We start from the raw sequence: 24,128 nt of genomic DNA, 5'->3' as shown, positions 1-24,128 counted from the left end.
TTAGGAACCAAGCTACAAAAATTCCATTTAGGAACTACAATATAGTTCTGTATTCAGGGTAATATTTTCAAACACATCCATGTCATTTAAGAGCCTTTATTCAATTCAAAAAGAAACTAATGTGACTTGGGGGATAATTCCTCTGAAATGTTAGACATCTTCAGGTCGCTACGTGACTGCTGCGCTTGGCAGTGCGACCTTTAAGAATCTCTGCAAGGCACCCAGCGTTGGAGATGCTGCCTCTCTGCTGATGCTGGTGCAAACACTGCTGCCAAAGCAGCTGCCCGAGACTCCCACCTCCCTCCAGCCACCCTCACCAGTGTTTACTGGTCACGCACCAGTGCCAGGTGGTGCATGATACATGTTGGGTCATGCTGGTGGCAAGTCCCGGGATGACAACATGAGCTGGTCAGAGAATTGGCCTCTGTCCCTCCTCGCCTGAGCCTGGCATCAGTCACGTTGCAGGTTCCCCCTCCTCCAGCTGTTCTGCTACCCACTCCGTGAGACAATCACATCTGGATCTGCCAGCTATTTCCCCAGTTTCTGCCCCTTTCTCCAGCTGCCAGGTATGTGAGTTAGGAGTAGACGGTAGGAGCACAGCCATCCAAAGGGGGCTTACCCCCCAAAAATGGCTTTCCTGGCAGCCTCGGACTCAACCACACTGCTCTGCTGTCCGGTCTTTCCTCCTCTTTGCATTGACAGTGGAGGCTCTCTCCTTCTCTTTGTCTGCCACACATAATAACATGAATAGATGAAAAAACCCCGCTGAGCGTTAACACTATCATTAACTTGCTAGGAATTTGATTTTGAAATATTTAATCAATCAATTCTGCTAATTTTCAGAGAATTGATCTTCTGATACCACATTTTTATGGTTCTGTACAATGCAGTTATTTGAACAACAAGAGAAAGTAAATTATGGACCTGGCTAAGAAGACACTATGGTATTTTAAGGTAGCATTTAGGAATATTTTTTTCTGCAGTCTTTTTTTTTAAATTTCCCTGGAATGATGGATTTACTAACTTAAAAAGAGAAGAACTTGTTTCTTTCATATTCTGTTTCCAAAGTAACAACAATTAGATAAACAGGGTTTTTTTTAATATTCAAACCACTTCAATGTGAGTAAAGAAACTTTCATTTTTTTTCCTATTCATTCATGAGATTATGGGATTCATGCTAGACCCAATCCTGCTTCCCTTGAAACTGGTGGCAATGTATCTACTAACTTAACTCAGATCAGGGTCTCTAAATAGTATTTTGTCCCTTTAAAATATCATTTCACATTCTGAAGTTCTACCAGGTAGTTTTCGGCTGATATAAAGGAAGAGTTTCAGGGGAACATTTCAGGGAAATAATCCCAAGTCACATTGGTTTCTTTTTTTAATTGAATAAAGGCTCCACCTAGTCTAGGTTGCTGTAAAGATTTTTAGGAAAACTAATCAAGCCATGCCCTAATGCCTTTACTAACTTATAACGGGATGCTCATCTATGTAAAAGATGCTTAAAGGCTTTTCAGAACGACTGAACCGCTGTTTGGAACAGGACTTGCAAAAGAGATTCAACATCTGGGTTTTTTTTCCCCCACAGACCGTTCATTCTTGTGAAGTTACTGACTCTGATTTTAAAGAACTGTTTCTGCAGCTCTAGATGTTGCTACAGACTTGCACACTTCTTTGCATTTATGATGCACTTTATCGTTATTAATGATACGAGCACAGAACAGTTTATGGTTTATAAAAAACACACCCAATATATATCTAAACTAACCCAAACTAGCTGGCTTCAGGTTAAACGTCAGCAGTATCGGGACTTACGTTTCAGAATGTTCCTCTGCTCCAATTCTTCAGCAGTCGGCCTCTGGCTCAGTCGTCTGCGAAAAAAGTCCAAGATCAGTTTTTGGACCATATCACATTCTCCTCAGTTGTCTGTCTTGAAGAGTTATTTTGGGGTGTGAAAGGCAGAGCAGAAAGCACTGACACTGCTCCATTATGTACTCGGTACACCCGGACCATGCGTGACACAGACCATGCTTCGCTTTCGCAGTTTCCTCTGTTTTCAACTCACGAAAGACAAAATACGTTATGTCATCTTAGGCATGACTCTCCCACCCCTACCCCAGGCAGAGCTGCTGAAAGCTAAGCTACACAGATGTCTCCACTTAATTTCCTTCCTCCCATGCCTGCTTCCTGACTCGTGCAAGTATTTCTAGCTAAGACCCAGCTAACCCTCTCGCTGCCCTCTCGCCAGCCTCCCGACTGCGCCCCGTGGGTTCAAACAGCATTTGAACACACAGACAGTCCACAGAAAAAACAAGGGACGGTTTGGCAGTGCCGAGGGCAGAACAATAGCAGCCCTCCTCCTCCACACACTCACGTCCCTCCTCCTCTTGTGGCTTTTATTAAATCTTATATTGAAGGATCAGTGTGACTTGCTAGTCAACCTGTACGTAATAGGGTCACAACAAACGCAATCTAATTAAAAATGGGGGCCCTGAGCGTGGAAATGGTCTGAATATTCAGAATACAAAGCAAGGGAGAGAAGCACAAAGGGGTCTTTGGAAAACAAAGTAAACCAGGGAGATGACATCAGATATCAACACTGTTGGGCCTCCTCATGCTGTCCTCTGAGTCAATGGGAGTTTTGTCAACGATGCCAGTGACAGGACAGAACCTCCTCTTCCTTCAGACGTGGTCATTCAGAGCCGTTCCCAACTTGGGGGCCCCAGTCTCTGCCACTTGGCTCATCAGTTCCCACGTGAGGTTCCGGGTACCGGTAAGAAACATGATATGAACGCTGTCTGCATGGCTTCATCTTCTGCAATGAACCTTTCCCCTGACCCGGGGCACAGAAGCTCACTGAAATGGGGCTGTCTCTGGAAGGCTGGATGAGGGATGTCTGACAACGGCTCCTCACAACACGGGCTGATGCACACACATCCCCAGCCTTCTCCAGAGCCAGGGGTCCACCTGTGCACCCGTTCAATACCCCTGTCCCTCATATCGTGCACGGTGCACAGGGCTGAAGCGCATGGGGTGGGTAGGAGCCCACCTGCTACACTACCTGTATGAAGGCAGAAGCGCTACAGGCATCTGATTTCATATAGCCTGAAGATTTCCACCAGCAGAGGTGAGAGCAGCCATACGTCCTGTGGGGCCACTTTACACCACAAAAATAAAACAGCAGAACACAGCCCTGTTCCAGTGGAGAATCTGAAGTCATTAGCTTTGTCTCTTTGCCATGGCAGATTGAACACTTATCTCATTGGAAAAGTGTTGAAAGGGACAGAAACTCATCCTTAATTCAGAAGTAAAGAATGTCTGCAAAGTACTTTGAAGACAGAAAGTGCTATTCAAGTGCTTGCTATTACCATCTTTAAGATACAGTAGCTGTTGCTAATGGAAGACTTCACCTTAAGACTATGAAGCAATTAAAACTACTTTATTTCTAGCAGTGCATGAGAATCAAAGAGAAAAAGCTGCCACTCTTAGCCCCACCGTGTGTGTCTGCAGGAATTGAGTTATAAAATGTTTTCAATCCACTGCGCTGTGATGCTTTTCAAGAGGATGCATCAGAGGGATGTTAAGGACAGACTCCAGCCATCCAGTGTGTGGCTGCTTCTATAGAAACAAGCATCACACAACACATAAAAGGAGAAATTAGTGTGAAGAGAATGCTCCCCAAAAGGTCCTCCTCTTTCCAAGAAAACGGGGATTGAAGAACTCAGCTAACAGTTCTGTCAAGAACAGTTCACACTGGAGCATTTCTAACAAAAGGCAGAAGTTATATCTATCTACATAGGTGCAGAGTGCTCCTGCCTAAATGATGACCACCATTTTCAAGCGATGAACTTACATGGCAGAAAAAGCCATGACACTTTTGTTAGATTCAGTCTGGAGATCTCAAGCTATCTGCATTCATGGGTTGTTGATTGCTTCTGGACTCTTACAAACCTCAGAATTTTTAATAGCAAGACTTAGGCAGTAGGAAAAGATAAGGTACCCTTGTAGTGGAACAAAATCATGCCTAGTCCTTACAGTGCAAGCAGTGAAGCACAGCTGGAGGATGAAGAAGGTAATGAATAGGAGCTGTGGAGGTTCCTGGCCTCTAGTACCAGTGTCTGCTTTCATCTCCATGAACTGCTGTTAATCCCCATTTCCATCATCCTCTTGGACTCCCTGAGCCTGCTCCTGCTCCCTTGTTGTGAGTCCCTCCTTGATGAGCTCTTCAAAAAACCCAGCCCCTTCCCCAGTCCTTCCCTTCCAAGACCTCACAATTATCTTGTTTCTTGGTCTCTTGTTCTTTTAATTTCATTTCTTCTCTTCCTGCTACAATGACTTCTGCCCCCAAACTATCTTTGGGCTTTACTAACAACTCCAGCAGCTCCTCAGAAGAGCATTATTTTAGTTCCTTTTTCTTGCCTCTTAACTTCTAGGTTTGCCAGATGTTGAACAGCTGTTAACGTTACCATTTTTCGAAATCTTGATACTAGTTACAGATCTTGTAAATCAAGAAATGTAAGCAGTTATTGCTTTGTTACCATGGCTGCAAAGATACAGGTTTTTTTCACACCAAATTTCAGTATACCATCTCCTGTGTGCTCTGATCTTGGCAAACACTGGGCATGATACCTCCCCCCTTCTACCTTCCCTCCTGTGCTGCCCAGAATAAGAAAATATTAATGAAGCCCACCTAGCTTGCAGAGGTTGATTTCAGTGGTTTGATTGCTGGATTGCTGCTGTGCCTTATCGCATTTAACATCACAGGGGCTGCATGAGGCTGTCAAGAGGCCGGAGGTCAGGAAACAACTGTCTCATTAGCAGCACAATCAGAATAAACAGGAGAAAATGGAGATGAGGAAGGAACGTGGTGCAACAGCAAAGAACAGACCTGCTTCTGAAAACTGTGAGAATTGAGTGGGATGTGCGGCGCTACTGTTGATCAGAAAGGTAACTCCGGCTGTTTCATGGAGCTGTACGAGCATGGATGGGTGTCTAGCCAAGGAACAGGCATGGCAGGCTTTAAAAAGTACAAACCTTTAACAGCACTTTCTGTGTCTAAAATCTCTTGTGTGAACATGCTTGACTTCCACTGTGCCATTCATGCAGTTTTGCAATAAGCTTCAGGCATTCAAGGGGATAGGGAAGTTTATTTTTTGTAATTTGTGCTTTGCAATGTATTGCCTGGTTTATACTTCGTATGTTTTTGCAATATTGTTAATAGTGGTTTTGTTAATACACTGACAAAGGTTTTACTACAAAGAAACCTTACTAAGATTTATGGTGACATTAAGGAAGCCTTGCTAGGATTTCACTGAAAAAATAATATCCAAATGAGATTGCCAGTGAAAAATAAAACAGTTTGCTCACATTTACAAAGATAAACTTGACAGCAAACCAATTTTCTGAATTAATTCCCTGCATGATCAAAATGCACCACAGTCCTTGTGCTAGAACTATACAAGACCTGAGCAGCTCTTCGTAAGGACATTATGTGGTGGGGGTTTTTGTTTGGGTTTTGGGTTTTTATGGTTTTGGTTTTGTTTTTTTTTTTTAATTTGCTCTGGGCTAGGCACATCATGGCGGATGAGAAGGAGTTTGGGGGCAGGAGGGACAATCATGCAAAATCAATTGCTGTAGACATAAAATATTGGCTGGTGGGGGGTGTAATCTCTTCAGGGACCCAGAGGAAAGAAAGGCTGCATTTTCACTGATGGATGCTACTGCTTGGTGCCTGCCCAGCAAACTGAGAACTCAGAATGGGAAGTTTCTGCTCCATGTGGCAGCATCCTGCAGGAGCAATAAAAGGAAAAACTGGCTGTACATCTTCCCAGGCAATATAAAACACTTAAATGAAGAGCCTACACAGTGATGCTTACCCTGCTGTGTAGTGTGGCCATACCCAGAGGACTCTCAGGACAGTGGCCAACTAGCTGTGGGGCTGAGGGTCAGATTGTTGCAGCCCTTCTGGCTGGTACCACCTTTGAAGCAAGGTGCTCCTGGCTGCCTAGGCTGTCCTGTCCTAGGAGTTATGGGTTTTCTCTCCTTCATCTCTTGTTTTGTTGTGGATGAGCTCTGAGAAAGAGCAGGTCAATACATAACATTGTTACATGAACAGGATGGTGCTGGATATGCTTTCTGGGTACCAGGAATTCATCTTTGCCTCTGCCCAGAGGACAATAAAATTTAAGAGCTTAGTATGGGGTCATCCGTAAGTATAATGGCTGTATATAGTACAGGGCTTGTTGGAAAATGATGCCCCGTATACTTGCCAGGCTTATTAACTCTCAGTGTTTGCAGATACAAGAGGCAGAACCCAGCAGCTCTCCAGTGCTTCAATGGTGACATCTGGTACACGTGACCCAAGAGCAGGACTGATGGGCAAACAGGTCACGGGTGGTCACAACAGGCCACGCAGCAGTATGGTGAGGTGTCCAGAACATCACCAAAACATGTCTGAGCACAGGCACGCTCACACAGCTATTCCTAATGACTTAAGTCACCCTGATGTAAAATAACTGCTGAGCACAGCGGGGTATAACCTCTGGAGCAACTCCTGAATTTATTCTGTAGATGCAAATGTTTTTACTCAGTTGCAAGTGTGTTCATACCACCCTAGAGCTTGCTCTAAGAGAGGAGTAAATCTGACCTGGGCACATGAGAAGCCAGCTGCTACAAAGAATTACTTGTCACATTGCTCTTTAGTTGACATCATAAATGAGCATGACCAAAGCCAGTAGAACTGCGCTGATTTACATCAGCTATATAATTCGACATGAGGAAAATTCAATGGGAGTAAAGAGTCTTACTGTTGCTTAATTTAGCTTGCCTTGCCCTGTAATAATGCTGATAGCAAAGCAATATGGATGAAGTATAGGCTACCAGGGGCTCTTTGCACTCCCATGCCAGGTCCAGAAAATAGGAAGAGAAAAATGGAGGAGAAGAAAATCTTGTATTTGTTTCTGCTAGTTAACTGTTAGCAGAGGGCAGGAATGAACTACCTCCTTTCCTTACGTATTGCACAATGAGGAAAAAATATTTGTAAGCCTGGAGATTCACTTTCTCTGAAGTATCAGCCCAGATATTGCCAGCTAGACTATAGGGTCTACAGAGAACTGTCTTTCTCCTAACAGAATTTATAAAATGGGATTAAATACAGTTTTATCAATGAGTGAATAAACTGAAGGCGTATTAAATAGAAAATCCCTACCCAAAGAAGAAAATGTAAGAGTTTTACACCATTAAAATTCCAGTACTAGACTCCATTAAGATGTTGGCTAATTTGTAGGATACATTATCTCTTCTTTTAAGCTCTCTTTCCTGTGTGACAAGTCTCCTGGTATCAGTCGTGGTAACACACCTTATAACTCATTTTCCTGAGAAATTAAGGCAATAAAACCACACAATTCAGTTACCATATAATGACTGCTCTCCACTTCTCTGTTGATTTTAAACACTCAACCCCGGGGAGAGGGTAGTGTTTCTGCTTCTGCAGCTATAAAGAAGCCTGTGGCAATGACTAGAGAAGACTAAAGTGGGCAGAGACCCTGTTCATCCTGGGGAAAAAGGGTGAAGCACCATTGAGACAGAGTTTAGATGAGAACTAGTTAATCAGTTTCAGTAGGAAGTGCTTGCTTTTGGTAAAGATTTAAAAAAATAGTAAGTATTAGCTGAAGAACTAAGTACTTTCTGATGGTGCCTTAGTGGCACAGCACTTCTGCTGCCTCAGCATCCCAGTTTGTTCCCTGGGCTGGACCAGCATAGCTACAACCGTCTCATGTCCTGGAGGAGAGAGGCAATGCTTTTGCTCAGCAGTTCTTCCTAGTGCACCCCAAGAAATACAGAGCTGTTTGGCACGCGAACCAACCGAATAACAATTCCCACAACACATCTGCAGTCATGTATCCAGCTGGGCTCTGCAGGAAAATCAGATTTTCAACTAAAATTATTCAGATTTTAATTTAGGCTTTAAGCAGTCTTTTACTACCCCCCAAAATTATGCGTATCCCAGACTTGGTTTTGTGTTGTGAAACAGCTTCAATATAAACTTTAAAGCACCGCCTAGTCTAGATTGCGGTGAGGATTTTTAAGAAAACTAATCAGCAAATTTTCTGCTTGCTCAAGCATCTGCGGATAGTGAAAAATATAACCAAGCTGGCCCTTTGTTTAAAACTCTAAACCTGACCAATTTATTTTCTCATTCTTTAGCCCATGTGAATCCATTCTTGACTCATAGCTCAAATAATGCAGTCTTTTCTGTTTCAGCTGACTGAGGGATTGATTTATTATGATTTTGATTTACTCTTGGGAAAGTTACAAGCTCCCCGAGAAAGAACAGGCTGCCCAGATTAGGTCTCCTGGGAAAGAAAAGCGTATTCAAAATGTAGATTTTGACAATTCATTATGTCTGCATAAAGTTAAAATCTTTTCTATCATATACAGAACACATTTCTTTAAAATGCCCCAATAAAGCAGAGACATCTTGGGCCATGAACTCTGTATTTTGTTAAAAGAAATAAAGGAATGACTAGATAGTCCTATGACTCTGAGTAGAAACAGTTTTATAGCTGTGTGAATAATGACACACCCAAGTCATCAGTGTTTCATTAGACAACAGTACCACAATGCAGACACCTGCATTTTCCCAAGGAATTACTTAATTTCTTATTCTTTTCTGAAGATAAAGTGCTAGACACACAAATTCAGCTTTCAGCCCCCTTTTCAATACTACTAACTGCAGAATGCCTACTGACATGTGGAACACTGCAAGATGATGCAAGCTCATGTCTCACACCTCAAGCTCTAAAATGGAGCCTCCTCTGTTTCATTAGCGTACTGTTTTCATTAACATCAAATCTTTTAGCCAAATGTTCACATAAAATATGATCATGCAAGTTTAAATGATTTTAAAAAAAAAAGGGCATGGTGGAATTAAGATAGTAACACCACATGAGCTTTGCAGCATTAATTCTCAAATCTGTTATCCCTAATCCCAAGAACAAAATATCCAACAACTGCACTAGGAAACAAAGAGCAATCTTTTTTAGAGGATGGAATTTACTATGTATCTAATTGAAGAATGTATTTTTGGAACAATAAAAATGGGATATTTTTGAGTACTAGAAATCCAGAGGGAAAAATGTACTAAATGCTGGTTGAAAATCTAAAGCATGCCAGAAAAAACAGATGGATGTTAGGACCCATTGTAATAAAGAAAAAAATGTTCTAAAATGTTAGTGATTGTCCTTCTGTTGTCTGTACAGCTTTGTGAGAAGACACTTACTTCTCTGAAAGTAATAATATTGAACCAAAAGCTGATTGTACAAAGCTAAAGAGATCATAATTCACAGTTCAAGGTCAATCCATGAAAGACTTGAATAAAATGGCACCACAAAAATCAATCTGAGCCGAACAGATATGCTTGCTATGTATAGGCATTATTGTGTCTGGTTTGCTTTAAAATCTCTTCTCTCTATAATAAAGTGGTTTTGTGTCTGTGAACAAACATAGAGCAATGAGTCTTTAAAGGTGCATTTTTGAAGGAAAGATCTAGATGCTAAACCTTAGAAACATTATTTGCCTTACTCCTCACAGAGTTACTTTTTTCTGGTTAAATACAATATCCTTTTCCTCCAAACACTAGTCTTCAGAGGCTTCTCCTGCCATCTTCTGCACTAACTCAGTATTGAGGTGTAACCTTGTATTTGGAAGATCTGTAGGAGACCAGATCGCCATTAATATATTTGCAAAGATGTCCCCAGTCTTCTGCTGCTGCAGGGCTTCCTGGATTATCCTATGACCGTTCTGCCAAACAACAGACCTGAGGCAGGGGCCCAGACCCCTTCAGCTCTCTGTCACCCAACCAAGCCAGCTGTGACTGGAGTGGTGACACCACTCCCTGGTGTTTTTAGCAACTTGGATTAAACAAATTTGGGATACCCCTCTAGTTTCCAGCACATGGCTGCTTCTTACCATAGAAGTTACACTCCTAAAAGCAGAGGCATCTCCAAGCAAGAGCCAGAACAGTGGACCCCCCTCCCCTCTTGGCATATTCCACCATGCCAGCTCCTGGTGCTCAGGGCTCCTTGCATGGTTGAGCATGGTTTGAAACAGAAATAAAGCGTTTATTCCTGTGCATGTGTGGTGGCCTTGGGATGGAGCGAGGAAGCAATGCTTTAGGCAGGAAAAAAGTCTGTGGGGCCAGGGAAGAAACTACGGAGGGAGGCTGAGGGATGACACGGGAACACAGCCCCACTCCCCAAAGCTCCTACAACCCTCTAAAACCCCACTGATCTTTCCCAGCGCCCCTCTCCTCTAGGTGTCCTCTTCTGAGAAATTTGCTGTCATAAACTTTGCCTCCTCTGAGAAACAGCTGCTGGCTCTGAGGAAGGGTTAAGGGCTGAAGCATGTAATGGAGGAACCGTCTTCCCTATCTTTAGCTAACATGAAGATCAGACCTCCTGATGGGTCTCTGTGGACCACAGTGACTACATGGTGATAATATATGAACAACAACATCCTATCTTCTTATTCACATATGCACTAACACAACTGTAATCCTAAAATATCAAGCCAGGGACATTTAAACATGTACACAAACAAAACAATTTTGGTTGGCAGTCCAAATAATCTGTGACTATCATGACAAATTTCAGTCAAAGATGCAAAAAGGTGGTGTTTTTTATGAGGGAAACTTGGGTGGGGAGCTTCACCAGCTTGCAGACGGCAAGCTCAACACTTGTATGGCCAACTTGAAAAACCCTCCTCTGTTACTGCAACAACTACAGACCACTCAAAGAACGGAGAGAGAATTAGGTATATGCCCTAACTGTGTTAGTTTGTTATAGACCATTTTACCCATGCCAGCATGAAGAAAGGTAAATGAACAATACTGCAGAAATCAAATTCATCTCCAAACAGGCACTTTACATTGCTAATGTCAAAAAAAAGCATCTTATCCACTTTCTGAGAAATGAATCAAAACTTAAAATACTTAGTGACTCGGAGCAACCACAATACAAGAATTCCAAATAAATGCTTTGATAACAGAAGTTGGCAGTGTCAGCATTTCAAATCCACGATAATTCACCTTCTAGGAGAAAAAGATGTACAGGAAATAGCATGGTGCCCACACTTTGTCTTGTTACTGAAGTGGAAGATTCCTGGAAATTAACAAATTTGAGAACTTTAAGAGTAATTAACTATTTTGTGCCAGAGGGATTTCAGACCCCCAGATTGCATGAAAGGCAGGTGATAAATTCCAGTGAATTACTGCAAAGGGCTATGGCCTAAAATGTTCACTTGAAGATTAAGAATTAGGGTTGGGTTTCACAAAAAAAAAAAAATGCATTTGACAAAATACTTAGTTCTGACTTGAAATGCTAGTTTTCAGTTTGTAATAAAAAATTAATGCCTCAATTTGCTATTTTTATTCAGTTTTCCCTATCCCACTTGTTAATTATTTTGTTCCATTTGAATACCGAATGCAAAAACTCCCTTATTCAATCAACTGTAGTAGACACAACTCTTCTTGCAGTAACTGCTACAGTAATTACAAGCACAAATCTACTGCAGCAGGCTACAAGGAGAGCTCTCTCCAGTAGCCACATTGCCAGCTGCAGTGCAGATGTCTGGGTCATTCCTGGCCATTTAATGGTCACATCTGGATCTGTGATACCTGCTGATCAGACTGGGTCTCTGCATATGTTTTACAATATTGATTCTTTTCTATCTGCATCACTGTTTGCAAAGTCAGTTCTCACCTTTCTAGAGAATTTCATGTTTCACCACCCTACCCAGAGATTTTTCTATTGTATAAATTCCTACCTCGTTCAAGAACACAACCTGTCCCCTTCCACCTGGTGTGTATTTAACACTGACACTGCCTCTAAGCATTAGCAAAGCCTAGAAATATTTTTTTTTAAATTGTAGCATCTCATGCAACATCAAGAGACAGAAAATACCAAAAATGGCAAAAAAAAAAAAAAAAAAAGAAAAAGAAATTAGTCACCTGGTTACAATTAAAAAACCCCATGCCTTAGGAAACCACACAGTTGTTATTTTGACAAGATATTAGACACAATTTGCTCAGTTATATCATCATCTTTAGGTTTAAATCTACTGGCCTAAAAGCATGACAAGGTATTTTTTTCCTCAGGAGAATTCTTGTCCCATCTGCATTTTCTTCTCTTGTAGTTACTGAGATGCACATAATTACCCAGAGGTTAAATCTGGACCATAAAGTGATAATTTTTTTTTTTTTTTTGTTGCTTCATAAGTATTTCCACAGCAAAACAAATGGAATGTTACAAAGAGGCTTATTACATTGAATAAGGAATTAGCAGCAGGAATCAATAATCTCCAAAGTAACAAAGATCCTATTTCCACGCAAGCACTCTTAACTTCAAAATAAACAAAAAACCCCCATGAAACAAAACCCTTCCAGAGAGACATACAAACCCTACGTGATACACTGAACAGGGTGCAGTGTTGGTTTTTGTCGTCTGCATAGTGTGACATCAGCTTTTTACATCTTCCCCCTTTTGAGGGCTCGGTTCAACACCTACTGAAGTTTCTCCACTCTTTGTTATCCAGCTAATATCAGGTGCCTGTACTCCTGCCTGCACATTCCCCAGCTCCCCCTGACACTTTATCAATGTAAAAACCTGCTTCATTATCACAATCAGTGATGAGGGAGACCAGTAGCTTTTTCTTTTTTTTTTCCTTAATTAGAGCTGATGTTGAACTAAGGAGGGGGAGGGAATGCCTGACAACATCTTCCATCTCCCTTATACAAAATGAGAGATAAATCTGTTCCTGGCCCAGCTGACCTGAAGAGTCATTACTCCTTTACACTTCAGACACTTCTCAAACCCCATTGGGACAGTATTGTAAATGTCTTCGCTGTGACATTTCAAAGGAGGGTGCTATTAAAACCCACATTTTTGCAATTGTCTGTCCTCTAAAAAAGGACTGCCTTAAACTGGTGATTGTTTTTTGAGCTCCTTACTTGTCTGAATAGTTTATATAGCTGGCATTCAGGCAGAGAGGCTGAAGAGAGTTAATATTTAAAATATTGGGTATGCAAGTGGAGCAAAGTTTGTTTGCTCATGGCTGCTGACATGTCACAGGAGAAGCCTGGATTTCCCTGCAGAGCACACTCAGGGAAATGCCAGGACTGAAATACCTCTGTCCCGGGCTTTCAGTGCCCTGATTTTGTGGCATCCACTTGTTTTCTGCGTATCCAGCTGCAGAAGGCAAGGAGAGGGGGCTTGGAGATAGGTAGCAAAGGGAATCAGCACAGTCACCCTGACAAAATCTCTTCTGAACGTGTGTCAATGAGGCACGAAGTGTTGGTAAAACTGCTATGAGAGGCTGCAGACTGGCACTAAAACACGCTGGCAGGGATGGTCTGGGGGAACAGATACAGTGCCTGCTTCCTAGCTTTTCTCAACCTCATGATTAAAAACATGCAATTTCTCATGCATCAGCACTGAGCTGAAGCAAAAGAACACACTCTCTCAGTCCCTCCCTCCAGCCCCCACCGGCCACAGCCATGTGGACTTGTGTTTTGCTTTACAAGCATACTGAATTTACATCTGTACCTTATAGTTTACTGGGTGTTAAGCCCACTCTCATGACTGGAGATTACCTCGTGCTAGTAACAACTTTGCTCCTGCTTGACAGCAGTGGTGAGCTGCTGAGCCCAGCTAATGGTCACCAGCTGCTAAGGAAGAGGGGGAAAAAATGTCTCACAACTACTACACTGTCAGCTTTTCAAAATCCTGTGAGCAGTGTTTTTGGCAAAATGTCCATCAAATACTTGCTTCCATCCTATTTCTTACTAAAGCCGTTAGAACATTGCTGTAGTCTGCACTATTAGAGATGAGTGCTGTTGTACAGATACCAGAGAGCACCCTTTGCAGGCCGGCTGGGATGTTTCTGAGACGAGCAAGCTCCCAATTCCCCAAACTGAGAAAGAACAATAAATTGTCATTTGTTGTCAGTTTTGAGACAGAAAGTTTTGAAGGCAGATCTTAAGGTTCTGCTTCGGATAGCTAGAAACAGAGAAAAGAGCTATACAAGGGCACAAAGAATTTGAAAAACTCTTGGAAGTGAAACTGGGACTCCGGGGGTTTTTTGGTATGGCAGAGGTAGACTGAGGGGACGTGGAGGTGCAGGGCTGAGAGAAATGTTTGTTGACAGAAGTGGGGCGTCCGGAGTTGATTTCCATGTGAATACAGCATGCCTGTGAGATGTTCTTGTTTAGAAACTGAGTACTGGTAATTTTTTCCATGGAGTGGAGTAGGAGGACTTTAGTCTCAAGGGCTAACCCCATAGTCTCTTGGAACTGAAGTGAGCCAGACACTGTTATGGTCTTCATGTCATAGACAAGCATTTGTCAGAGCTTGTGACCTGGCTAAATTGTCTATGCCGGCACAGCCATTGTGCAATAACCCAAAGCAGGAGAAATTTGTAAAGGATTGGATCAGAAAAGCTTTATGGCACACATGCACAGTAACCTTCAACTGGTGGAAGTGAAAGGAGTCAGGATTTGGGAAAGTCTGAGACAGAACTTGGCCACTCTGCACTGCCAAAGGCACACAAAAAATAAGCCAACAAATATCATGCACGTCAAAAGGCAAAGATGTTGCTAATATACAAAGACTTTGTCAGCTCTTTTGATGCCTTGTGCTACCACAGAATGGGTGAGGTCGGCAGGGACCTCTGGAGGGCATCTGGTCCAACGCCCCTGCTTGAGCAGGGCTGCCTAGAGCTAGGACTGTGTCCAAATGGCTTCTGAATATCTCCAAGGAGGGAGACTCCACAACCTCCCTAGACAACCTGTGCCAGTGCCTGGTCACTCACACAATGAAAAAAATGTTTCCTGGTGTTCAGATAGCACCTCCTGTGCTTCATTTTGTGCCCGTTGCCTCTGGTCCTGTCATCACGCACCACTGAAAAGAGCCTGGTGCCATCCCCTTTGCACCGTCCCTTCAGGTATTTATATACATTGACAAGATCCCCCGAGCCTTCTCTCCTCCAGGCTGAACAGTCCCAGCTCTCTCAACCTTTCCTCATACAGGAGTTGCTGCAGTCCCTTATTCATCTTCATGGCCCTTCGTTGGACTATCTCCCGTATGTCCATATCTCTCTTGTACAGAGGAGCCCAGAACTGGACACAGCTCTCCAGGTGTGGCCTCAGCAGTGCTGAGCAGAGAGAAGGATCAGCTCCCTTGACCTGCTGGCAATACTCTTTCTAATGCAGCCCAGGATACCATTAGCCTTTTTTTCCCTGCCAGGGTGTGTTGCTGGCTCACATCCAACTTGGTGTCCATCAGGACCCCCACATTCTTTTCTGTCAAGTTGCTGTCCAGCTGATTGGGCCCCAGCATATACTGGTGCATGGGGTTGTTCCTCTCCAGGTGCAGGACTTGGTATTTGCCTTTGTTGAACTCTGTGGGATTTCTGTCAGCCCACTTCTCCAGCTTGTCAAGGTCCCTCTGGACGGCAGCGTGACCCTCCAGTGCATCAGTCACTCCTCACAGTTTTGGGTGATCAGCAAGTTTGTTGAGGGTATACTCTGTCCATCATCCAGATCATTAATGAATGATGTCAAAGAGAACTGGACCCAGTATTGATCGGCTGGAGTGTACTGGTAATTACTGGCCTCCAACTAGACTTCATGCCACTGATCACCAGCCTCTGGGCTGTGTGAATCTGTGTGAATGTCTGCCATTCAGACAGTTTTCAATCCATCACATACTTCAACACATACTTCAACAACTTCACTGTGAAGATCTTATGGGAGGCAATGTTGAAAGTCTACATAGACGCTATCTGCTGCTCCCCCCTTGTCTACCAGGCCTCTCATTTCATTGTAGAAGTTCATCTTCATCAAGCATGACTTCCACTTGTGAATCCATTTTGACTACTCCTGATGACTTTCTTGTCCTTTATGTGCCTGGATATGGTTTCCATGATTAGCTCCTCCATCATCTTCCCACTGATCAAGGTGAGGTTGACTGGCCTACAGTTCCCTGAGTTGTCCTTCCTGAATATAGGAATGACATTTGCTTTCCTCCAGTCCTTGGGCACTTCTCCCAGTTGTCATGATCGATCAAAGAAACATTAAATAATATAAAGGTGGCACTAAATCTTTAGTACTGCTGGGTCAAATTCATCCTTTCAGATATACTTTTACACTGAATAGTGAGGCAGCATTGTTCTCTCTTCAAGATTTTAACACATGCCTTAATTGTTAAAACATGACATGTCTAGTGACAAGTGCACAGAACTGAGACAAAGGCGAGGTACAGTGATGGGCAGGTGGGAGAATCAAATCTGAGGCAGCCAAGTGCGCAACAATCAGAGAGGACGCTGAGACAAGTGAGCTGTGATGCCTAGTATTCATTCCCCCACTGATGCCTTGCATTTCCCTGTCACTGTCTTCATATCTGCTCCAAAATCTTTCAGACTGAGGCCAAGTGCTGTACAGTATCTTGAACTGGGGTGGGGTGGAGGGGGACTACTAGCACGATTGAAATAGAAGGAGAAACAAGACAGGATAAAGACTCTGAAGGGAAGAATCAGTCAAGACAAAAAATAAAAGTATCTATCTCCCAAAAATGTATTGCACGTGATGGGTTTCAGAGGCAAAAATCGTATCTTTTCACTGCTGCAGAGCCTTTTCTCATCGGTCGTGTTACATTAGAAAACATGATGGAGCCCTTAACTAGCTTGAATTAAACAGTGCAGTGCAAAATGTTGGCAGCTCTTCAAACTGCAGTAGAGCATTAGATTTTCTTTGCTAGTCCGAGGGGGAAGATGAAATGGATGGTGGAGAATCACATAGCTCTATGATTCCTGCAATTGCCCAGGTCTCTCTATCTCAGCATATATGTCTGCCCAAACAAGGGAAGGGCTAATGGTTCTGGCCCAACCCAAGGGTGAAGGACACCATGCATTTACACTCAGTTGTTACCTAGGAAAAGGGAAGGAGTCTCTGGGGATGTTCTGGCCCTGGGACATCAGCCACTCCTTCTCCTGAAAGGAGCAGAGGGAGGTTTTGGGATCAGCTGGAGAATGCCCTGATGGGGAGATTCAAGAAGTCACCAAACTCCCATCAGGGACGTTGCTCCCCACTTTGAGATTGATGTGCAGCTGCAGTGTGTCCGTAAACCTGACTCCAGACAAACTGATTCCTGTCAGACGCGCTGCCTGCGCTCTTTCTTTTGCAGCTGAAACCTGGATATTGGGGCAGGGAAGGCCTTGCACTGAGGCAGAGTGTGCTCTAGAAACACCAGGGATCACAGTTCGGGTGCTCCAACTCCCAGTGCAGCCAAGCAGTCCAAAGAGGCTCGTTGTTCACGCTGCTCGCAGGCTTAGCTGGGGGTGGGCCAGCTGACGGGGCCGTGAAAAGACCTTCATGGCATGTGGCCAGGGACCTTTCCCTGTAGCTTCTGTGAGGGCCTCCTGAGGATAGCATTTACTTGCAGTTTACACCTCCCTGCACGCTCCCCCACAGGGCCTGGGTGCAACCGAGCTGCCACCTGCCATTCCACCAGGTGACTGAGGTCCCTTAAATGCTGCCATCCATCATCCCACCAGGTGACTGAGGTCCCTGTGCATGTGCAAGAGAAGGGGCCCTGGTCCAGGCAGTGTTCCTGTTCCCCACTGAAGGCTTTTCAGCCCCCGCTGTTTGAGATTAGGGTCTCCTGCTTGCAAGGCTAGCTTTTAAATCAAAGCCAGCTGATTGCAGGGAGGCAGGAAGACCGTTTCTGTCTTGATTACTGCAACAAAGGAAATCGTGAAGACTTTCCCAGCATGCTGAAAAACTCAGCTATTCTGCAGGATAAATAGTCCAGCCTGATGTTACAGATGCTTGCTCATTTAGCAAATACAATATATTGAATGCTTATTTTATTAATTAGTCATTAACCATTAGTGTTGCTGCCTCCTGAATTCAGGGATGTCAGTGAAGAACCAGGTTACTGAATTTACCTTGGTGTTAACGTGCTTTCTCTGTAGTTTGCTGGTTTGAAAATTATTTATCATCAGAAAAGCCAGCAATGAATATTACAGGCTGCATACTTAAGAGACACATTGATGTGGTCTACTGCACTTCCTCTTCACTAATGTTATTAACGTAAATGGTCATTTTACATGGTGAGGTCTGAGGCTAAGGACTTAGTTTAATCCCCACATGTGGTCTGCACAGTGCTTATGAATCCCAGTGCACTGAAATATGAGCATAATTCTCATCCACGCTTGCCTCTAAAAGACCGGTTGTAACTTTTCTGCATGTAGGTAAAAAAGTCCCTGTTCATCTCTAAGTGATCCTCGTATTAACACTATGTCTTAGAGAAAACATGCAAAATTCCACATTTCCTTACATATTGTATCAGGTGTAATGGTAAGTATATTTGCTTTCTTAGTACGTTTGTCCAGAAGACACTTAATCCTATATAAAACAAATATAGAAAACATTAAATCCTATTTACTACAGGGCCAACTCTTGAAAAAGTCACCTCTATTTACTCACATACAATAACCTGCATATGAAACTCCTGCATTTCTAGACATAGATAGATGACCATGCACACAAGTTAGACTTACTTCTCTAGCGGTCCTGCTTGCGCTCTCAGTAATAGTCACAGCGCACATATAGAGCACATATATTTAAAAGCTGATTGGAGTCAGGATAAAAAATTGGTTTTATGTGTTTGACTCCTTTACAAGGATTACCTATGTTAATCTCCTGCACGTGTGTTGCCAAACAGGTCATAATACACCAAAGGGGGGGGGGGGGGCGAAAATGCAAACTGTAACTTCTGAGAGAAGTTAAATATTTTGCTCAAAAAGCAATTTCTCCATTTTACAATCATCAGCCTATAAAGTGAAATTTATTCCTGCCAGTCTGCTTCTTTTATCTACTTGTACTGCCTTCTGATTTGTTTCCTTTACGGAAATTACAAGGTCATCCCAGCTGAGCAACTGTTGTGCTTGTGCTTAACTCCCCACAATCAGCAGACACAAAACCTGAAGATTTATGGTTAGATTTTTTTCAAGGTGGAAATTTATGAGCTAGTTCTTAATGGAGCTGCCTTAAATTTGTCAGCATTAACCAGCAAAAGAAAAAACCAAACAAACCACTTTTGTTTTCTTCTTTTAAAGACAGAATATAATATTTTGAATCAGCTACTTCCTTGCTTGTGTTTGTTTCACCTGTTTTTACCAATATTTGTCATTCTTTCACTCAAAAGAGAGTACTGCCTGGACTCCACGCGGCCTCTTGTTTACTGGAGAAATAAAAGACACTTTCTATTACCGACATATGTTATTTCATTACTGCCACAAGCTTGCATTATATCACCACGATCTATTTTGCCCAGCAGAGAAATGTGGCTTCCTCCGAGGTAAAAGCTGACAGTGGTTTGACAACTAAAAGCAACACTGCAATCAATTTGGGGCAGAAAAGGAAGGATACCACACCCCGCTGAAATGGCAAAGGAAACTAAGGTAGACTAAATATATTTGTCTGGGCTGTGTTGACAGCCTGAGTTAGACCTCAAATACCAACTATGTCAGGGGGGCTGAAGAGGATGGGAAGTGCGAAGGGGAAATTGTAACCCCATAATGTATTCCGCCTTGGCTTCTGCAGAGAAAGGATGGGAGAAACAGACAGATGTTGCGACGACAGCGCGGAGTGACTTGCGCTGCTTGCATGAGAGCAGGCAATGGGAGCAGTGACAGACCCCAGGAATAACAAATACCTTCCTGGGCTGGCGACATCTCTAATTGAAATGAACTTTTGACATGGACAAAACACTTTCCGTTTCATCAGTGCCCACATGGGTGCCTCTGGGGAGACCTTGGCCTCAAATGCTGCTTCCTGTTGCCTGTTGTCTACCATTAAGAGCATTCCTCCCCTCAGCACAATGTTCCTCCTCCCTTATAGTAACATAAATAAATTGTCTCTGCACATTTGGAGCCCCACCTTCTAACATGGAGAGAGATATCTGCCCAAGGACTGACTCTATCCACTCTGCGAGGCTTTGCTTTCATACACAGCAGAACATCTGCTGGCCTCGGTGGAGTGAAACTGGTGGCGGCAGGGGTTCATCCCATCCCAAGGTGCAGCTGTGACAGAGGAGAGATCGCGCTGCCAGGGCCCCTCCAGATCACAGGTTAAGGACACTGTCCACAAACGAGGGAGCATGTAGAGGTGACGTGTTTTGCGGTGACATTACCCACTGTCACCTCCCATTTCCCTTGACTGCTCCATTGACCTTTTGCCATGGCAAATTACTCAGATGAAGCAAATTCATGCTGTTAGTTGTGGAAACTCATATCAAAACAATAGTAATAGCATCAATCGTGATGTTGGGCTTGTCTTTTACTGTGATGAACAATGATGTTAGCTATGAAAATTCCTAACGTAAGGAGACAAGTCCAAGTCGTGCTCAAAAATTAAGATCCTTGTCCTACTGAAACACAGAGTTAGATGTCTAAAGAGATCCTGGTATTTGCATGGTTTTTCAAAAGCACACAAACTTTGCTGTCAATGAGAGTTTGTCAACTAGTGGAATTTTCCAAAGTTCATAAGCGCATATGTACATTTGGAGACCCCAACATACCTTAAACATATATATACACATATATGTGCACATATGTTTCTTTCAGTGGCTTGCCTGAGGTCAGAAAGCCTGTGGAAGATGCAGCCTTCCCAGAGTATTTTAATTACAAAGCCACGTTTCCTTTCAGCGCAACAGAGCTTGCCAGGACATCAATCACAGAAAAGAGGGCTGACAAGGGCCTTGAGAGTCCATCTCCCATCTCTACCCCTGCACAGAACCCAGATCAGTTCTGCTCAGAGTATTTATTCCTGGTGGTTGAGCCCAGATGTGTAATTATAACTTGTTTTCAGCTTGTTGCCCATAGATAATCACCTGCTTTTGCTGCCTTCCTCCTGATGCAAAGGGCAATTTAGATGGCTCCCTTGGGGTTTCTCACAAATGTACAGCTTCCTCACCAAGCTAAACTAAAAGGGAAAAAAATGCTCTTTTTCCTAGCTACTATCGCAGCTAAAACCCAGGCTCAGCCCTTTGCGTTTTTTTTTTCAGTCGCCCCCATTCATGCATCTAGTGCTGTCGCATCGTCCCCCTCTAATCCAGGATTTAGATGAGCTTGTTTACCACAATCCCATTTTCCGTGTGATTTATCCCCAGCACCCGACATGCAAAGAGGCAAGCTCCACACACATGCGCGCGTGCGTGCGCGCTGCCGCTGGGGATGAGCTCTTGCTTTAGGCACTTGCTTTTCTCTCATTAGTGGAAGCTAACAATAAGTGCGAGAATTGCAGACGTCAGAGGTAATTAGGAAGAAATTATTTCACGTTACCCAACAAAATGAGGTCTGTGAATAAAGCCTAAAACTGCTGTCTGGCCATTCTTTTTATCCCTAAATGACTCGGAGATGGTGAGAGCACAAAATGCTCTCCACAGCGCCGGATGGAGAACAGCCACGAGGAGATTCAGCCATGCTCGGCGGGGGCCATCTTGCTGCTGTCCTCTGGGTGAATGAACCTTCCCCTCAATGGGACCACAACACTGTTTAAATAATGAACCGTTTTTGAAAGCTGAATCTCCTTACAGCCTAATTTTTTAGTAAATGAAAACAATCACTTCGGACCATTCAGTCCCCTCAGGCCTCTGAAGGAACTGCTGTGCATTTTAATGACTGTGCAAGCCTTGCAGACCGACCCTTCCTCAGCACTGGTGATATCCCTGTCACCTTCACGGCGATGCCGAAGATGCAATCCTTTTCCCAAATTGTCCAGATTTCTACTCTTCTTTCTGGTTCATGTCTCTCCTTCTGTTTACAAACATACTCGATTGCTCTTTCTCCTGAGCACTCTCCCTCATTCAGAGGGACAGATGGACAACTAGCACCTGATGTAAACAAGTCCAAAAACCTCACAGCAGCCTTATGACAATCAATAAAAATCAATGGCAATTTTTTATACTTGTGGGAATTCACCAAGTTCATTTCATCACAGGATTTCTGCTTCTAGGCAGTATTTTTCAGTACGGCTGAGGAAGAGGTAGTATTGATCAGGGAATGCGTAGTGTAGATTACCTTTCTGATCGAGGTAGTAGGTGACCATCATCTGTCAAACCTGCTGCTCCCTAACAAAGATTTATGACTTTTCCTGCTACATTTCTCAGTCACAGACATCTCTGTACTATTTCCAAAGCATCAATGGGACTATAAACACATCTAGCAGATGTGCATGTCCGTATCTCAGGTGTACATATTTACAGCCATACGCACACAGACAGTGTCTCTGTGATGTATTTTCAAACTTCCTATCCTTTGCTTCGTGATACTTGTAATAAATTATTTATCTTGCTTCAAATCAAGATTTTCCACTTGCCGGTGTAAGGACAGCACCCCATAAGGTACTGTAGTGAATAAATCTAGGGCTATAAAAAAAAATGCAGAGCACTACAGTATATCTGACAGAGGAGCTTGCCATTGATTCACTGCTTTAAAGCCAGCAGAACATAGGCAGTGACACACTCACAGGATTCAGTTGAGCAATGGGACGTTCATCACTCAAAGTCACAAAAGAGGCAAAAAGTAGTGTGCGGATGCTGCAAGAAGTTACTTTCTTCCATATTTATTTCTAATTTAATTATTTTCTGCTTAATTATTTAGTTAATGTGCAGAGGGCTGCTCCCCCACCTCCTCTCTTTTTTGCTTTCACACCGGGCATGGTCTTGGGTTAAACGTGACTCCTACAACTGACAGCTTTTGGCAGCAGCACAGCACAAAATCCTATTGGGCTGCAAAATCTTATCCAGTTACCTGTGGCACCTGCCAGTGACGGGCAGCAGTCCCCTGACATGCACTGCTCGCCTGTGGGACAGCCTTGGTGTGACCTGCAGCCAGCCTGCCCTGTGCCCTGAGGTGGGTAGGAGTGTCCTGATGAGATAGACATGATGCTGACCAGTAATACTATTGTGAATATGAAGAAGTTCCCTTAATATTCATTATTAGCAATATGATGATGATAATAATACTGGATTACCAGATTTTTTTGTATGATTAGATCATCCTATTCCAGCAGGTGGGAAAAGCCAGGATGGAAGCAATTCAGGGAAAACAGATAAGGACACTGCCATGCATTCTTGAAAAGCAGAGGACCAAACTCTCGGCTTTAATACTCCTGTATCTAATTGTTAACGAGCACCTCCGCTAGAGTTGGGGGGTTAAGAGACTCAGAAAAGACTTGAGTGCTTTAGAAAGCCTCTCTCATAGGATGTGTGGCAGATCAGTCCTAGTCTGTCTCAAGGTATGAGGGAGACACTGTGAAAGACACGCAAAGAAAACAGGTCTTCCCAGTTCAAGAGAGTGCAAAGCCCTCAGCAAAGCCTAGTGTAGTATATAGCTAGCTATACAGAAATCTATAGATACATTTTCTCTAAAGGGCTTTTGTGCTTACTAAATAATATGTTGGTTGAGGAAGTCTGTGTGGTCTCTTATGACCACCATTACGGTTCCTTGGTGAAAAAGAAGTGCAAGGACCGGCACTGAATGACCCATCTCAGTACCAGGGGATAGTCCCGCAGTCTCTGGGAGAGGTGCGGCTCTGCTGTGTGTCACCCATCAGTGCTGGCCCTTCTCCTCACCAGGGGCTCCTGACAGGCCATGCCTTTACCATTGCCCCTGGGAGAACCTCCAAGCTCAGATCCAGAGACTGTCGGAGTCCTTGCTTCACAGTCATAGCCCAGATATGCCCCACTCCTCTCACCCTGATAGCCACTGAAAGCTAAATCCAGGTCCTCCCACCCCCTGTTGTAACCTTAATAACCTGACCAGTGCTTCCCAGCAGGTCCAACACAGCCAGAGAGACAGGCAGAAGTCTGTCTTTTCCTTCTGCCTGTTAACTTTCAGAGTCCTATTTTTCCTGCTGTTTTCTTCTCTCTTTCTTATAGTCACTTATACACACTTCTTGAGCAGTTGTGAAGTTGTGCAGGCACCAGAGTGATAAAATGGAGGAGGAGTTTGGGAGAAGCTGAGCAGGCAGGGAAAAAAAAAAGCAAACCATACCCACTTAAAAGATT

At 43.5% G+C, this 24,128-nt stretch overlaps 1 protein-coding gene across 9 annotated transcripts in view; it reads right to left on the bottom strand.

Moving 5' to 3' along the window:
* The window catches only part of PHACTR1 (phosphatase and actin regulator 1), a 308,828-nt gene that overhangs the window by 21,426 nt on the left and 263,274 nt on the right, over positions 1 to 24,128 (bottom strand). For all 9 annotated transcript variants that reach the window (XR_012833947.1, XM_075745038.1, XM_075745034.1 and 6 more), the window contains one exon: positions 1,816 to 1,871. Coding sequence is in view for 8 of the 9 variants with exons in the window: in XM_075745038.1 (XP_075601153.1) it covers positions 1,816 to 1,871 (56 nt within the window). In the remaining variant the exon portion in view is untranslated. The remainder of the gene's footprint in view (positions 1 to 1,815; positions 1,872 to 24,128) is intronic.

Source organism: Balearica regulorum, chromosome 2 (genome assembly GCF_011004875.1).
Source record: "Balearica regulorum gibbericeps isolate bBalReg1 chromosome 2, bBalReg1.pri, whole genome shotgun sequence".
Lineage (NCBI taxonomy): Eukaryota > Metazoa > Chordata > Aves > Gruiformes > Gruidae > Balearica > Balearica regulorum.
The sequence above is the reverse complement of the archived record's forward strand: the minus strand, read 5'-3'. Positions and strand labels throughout refer to the sequence as shown.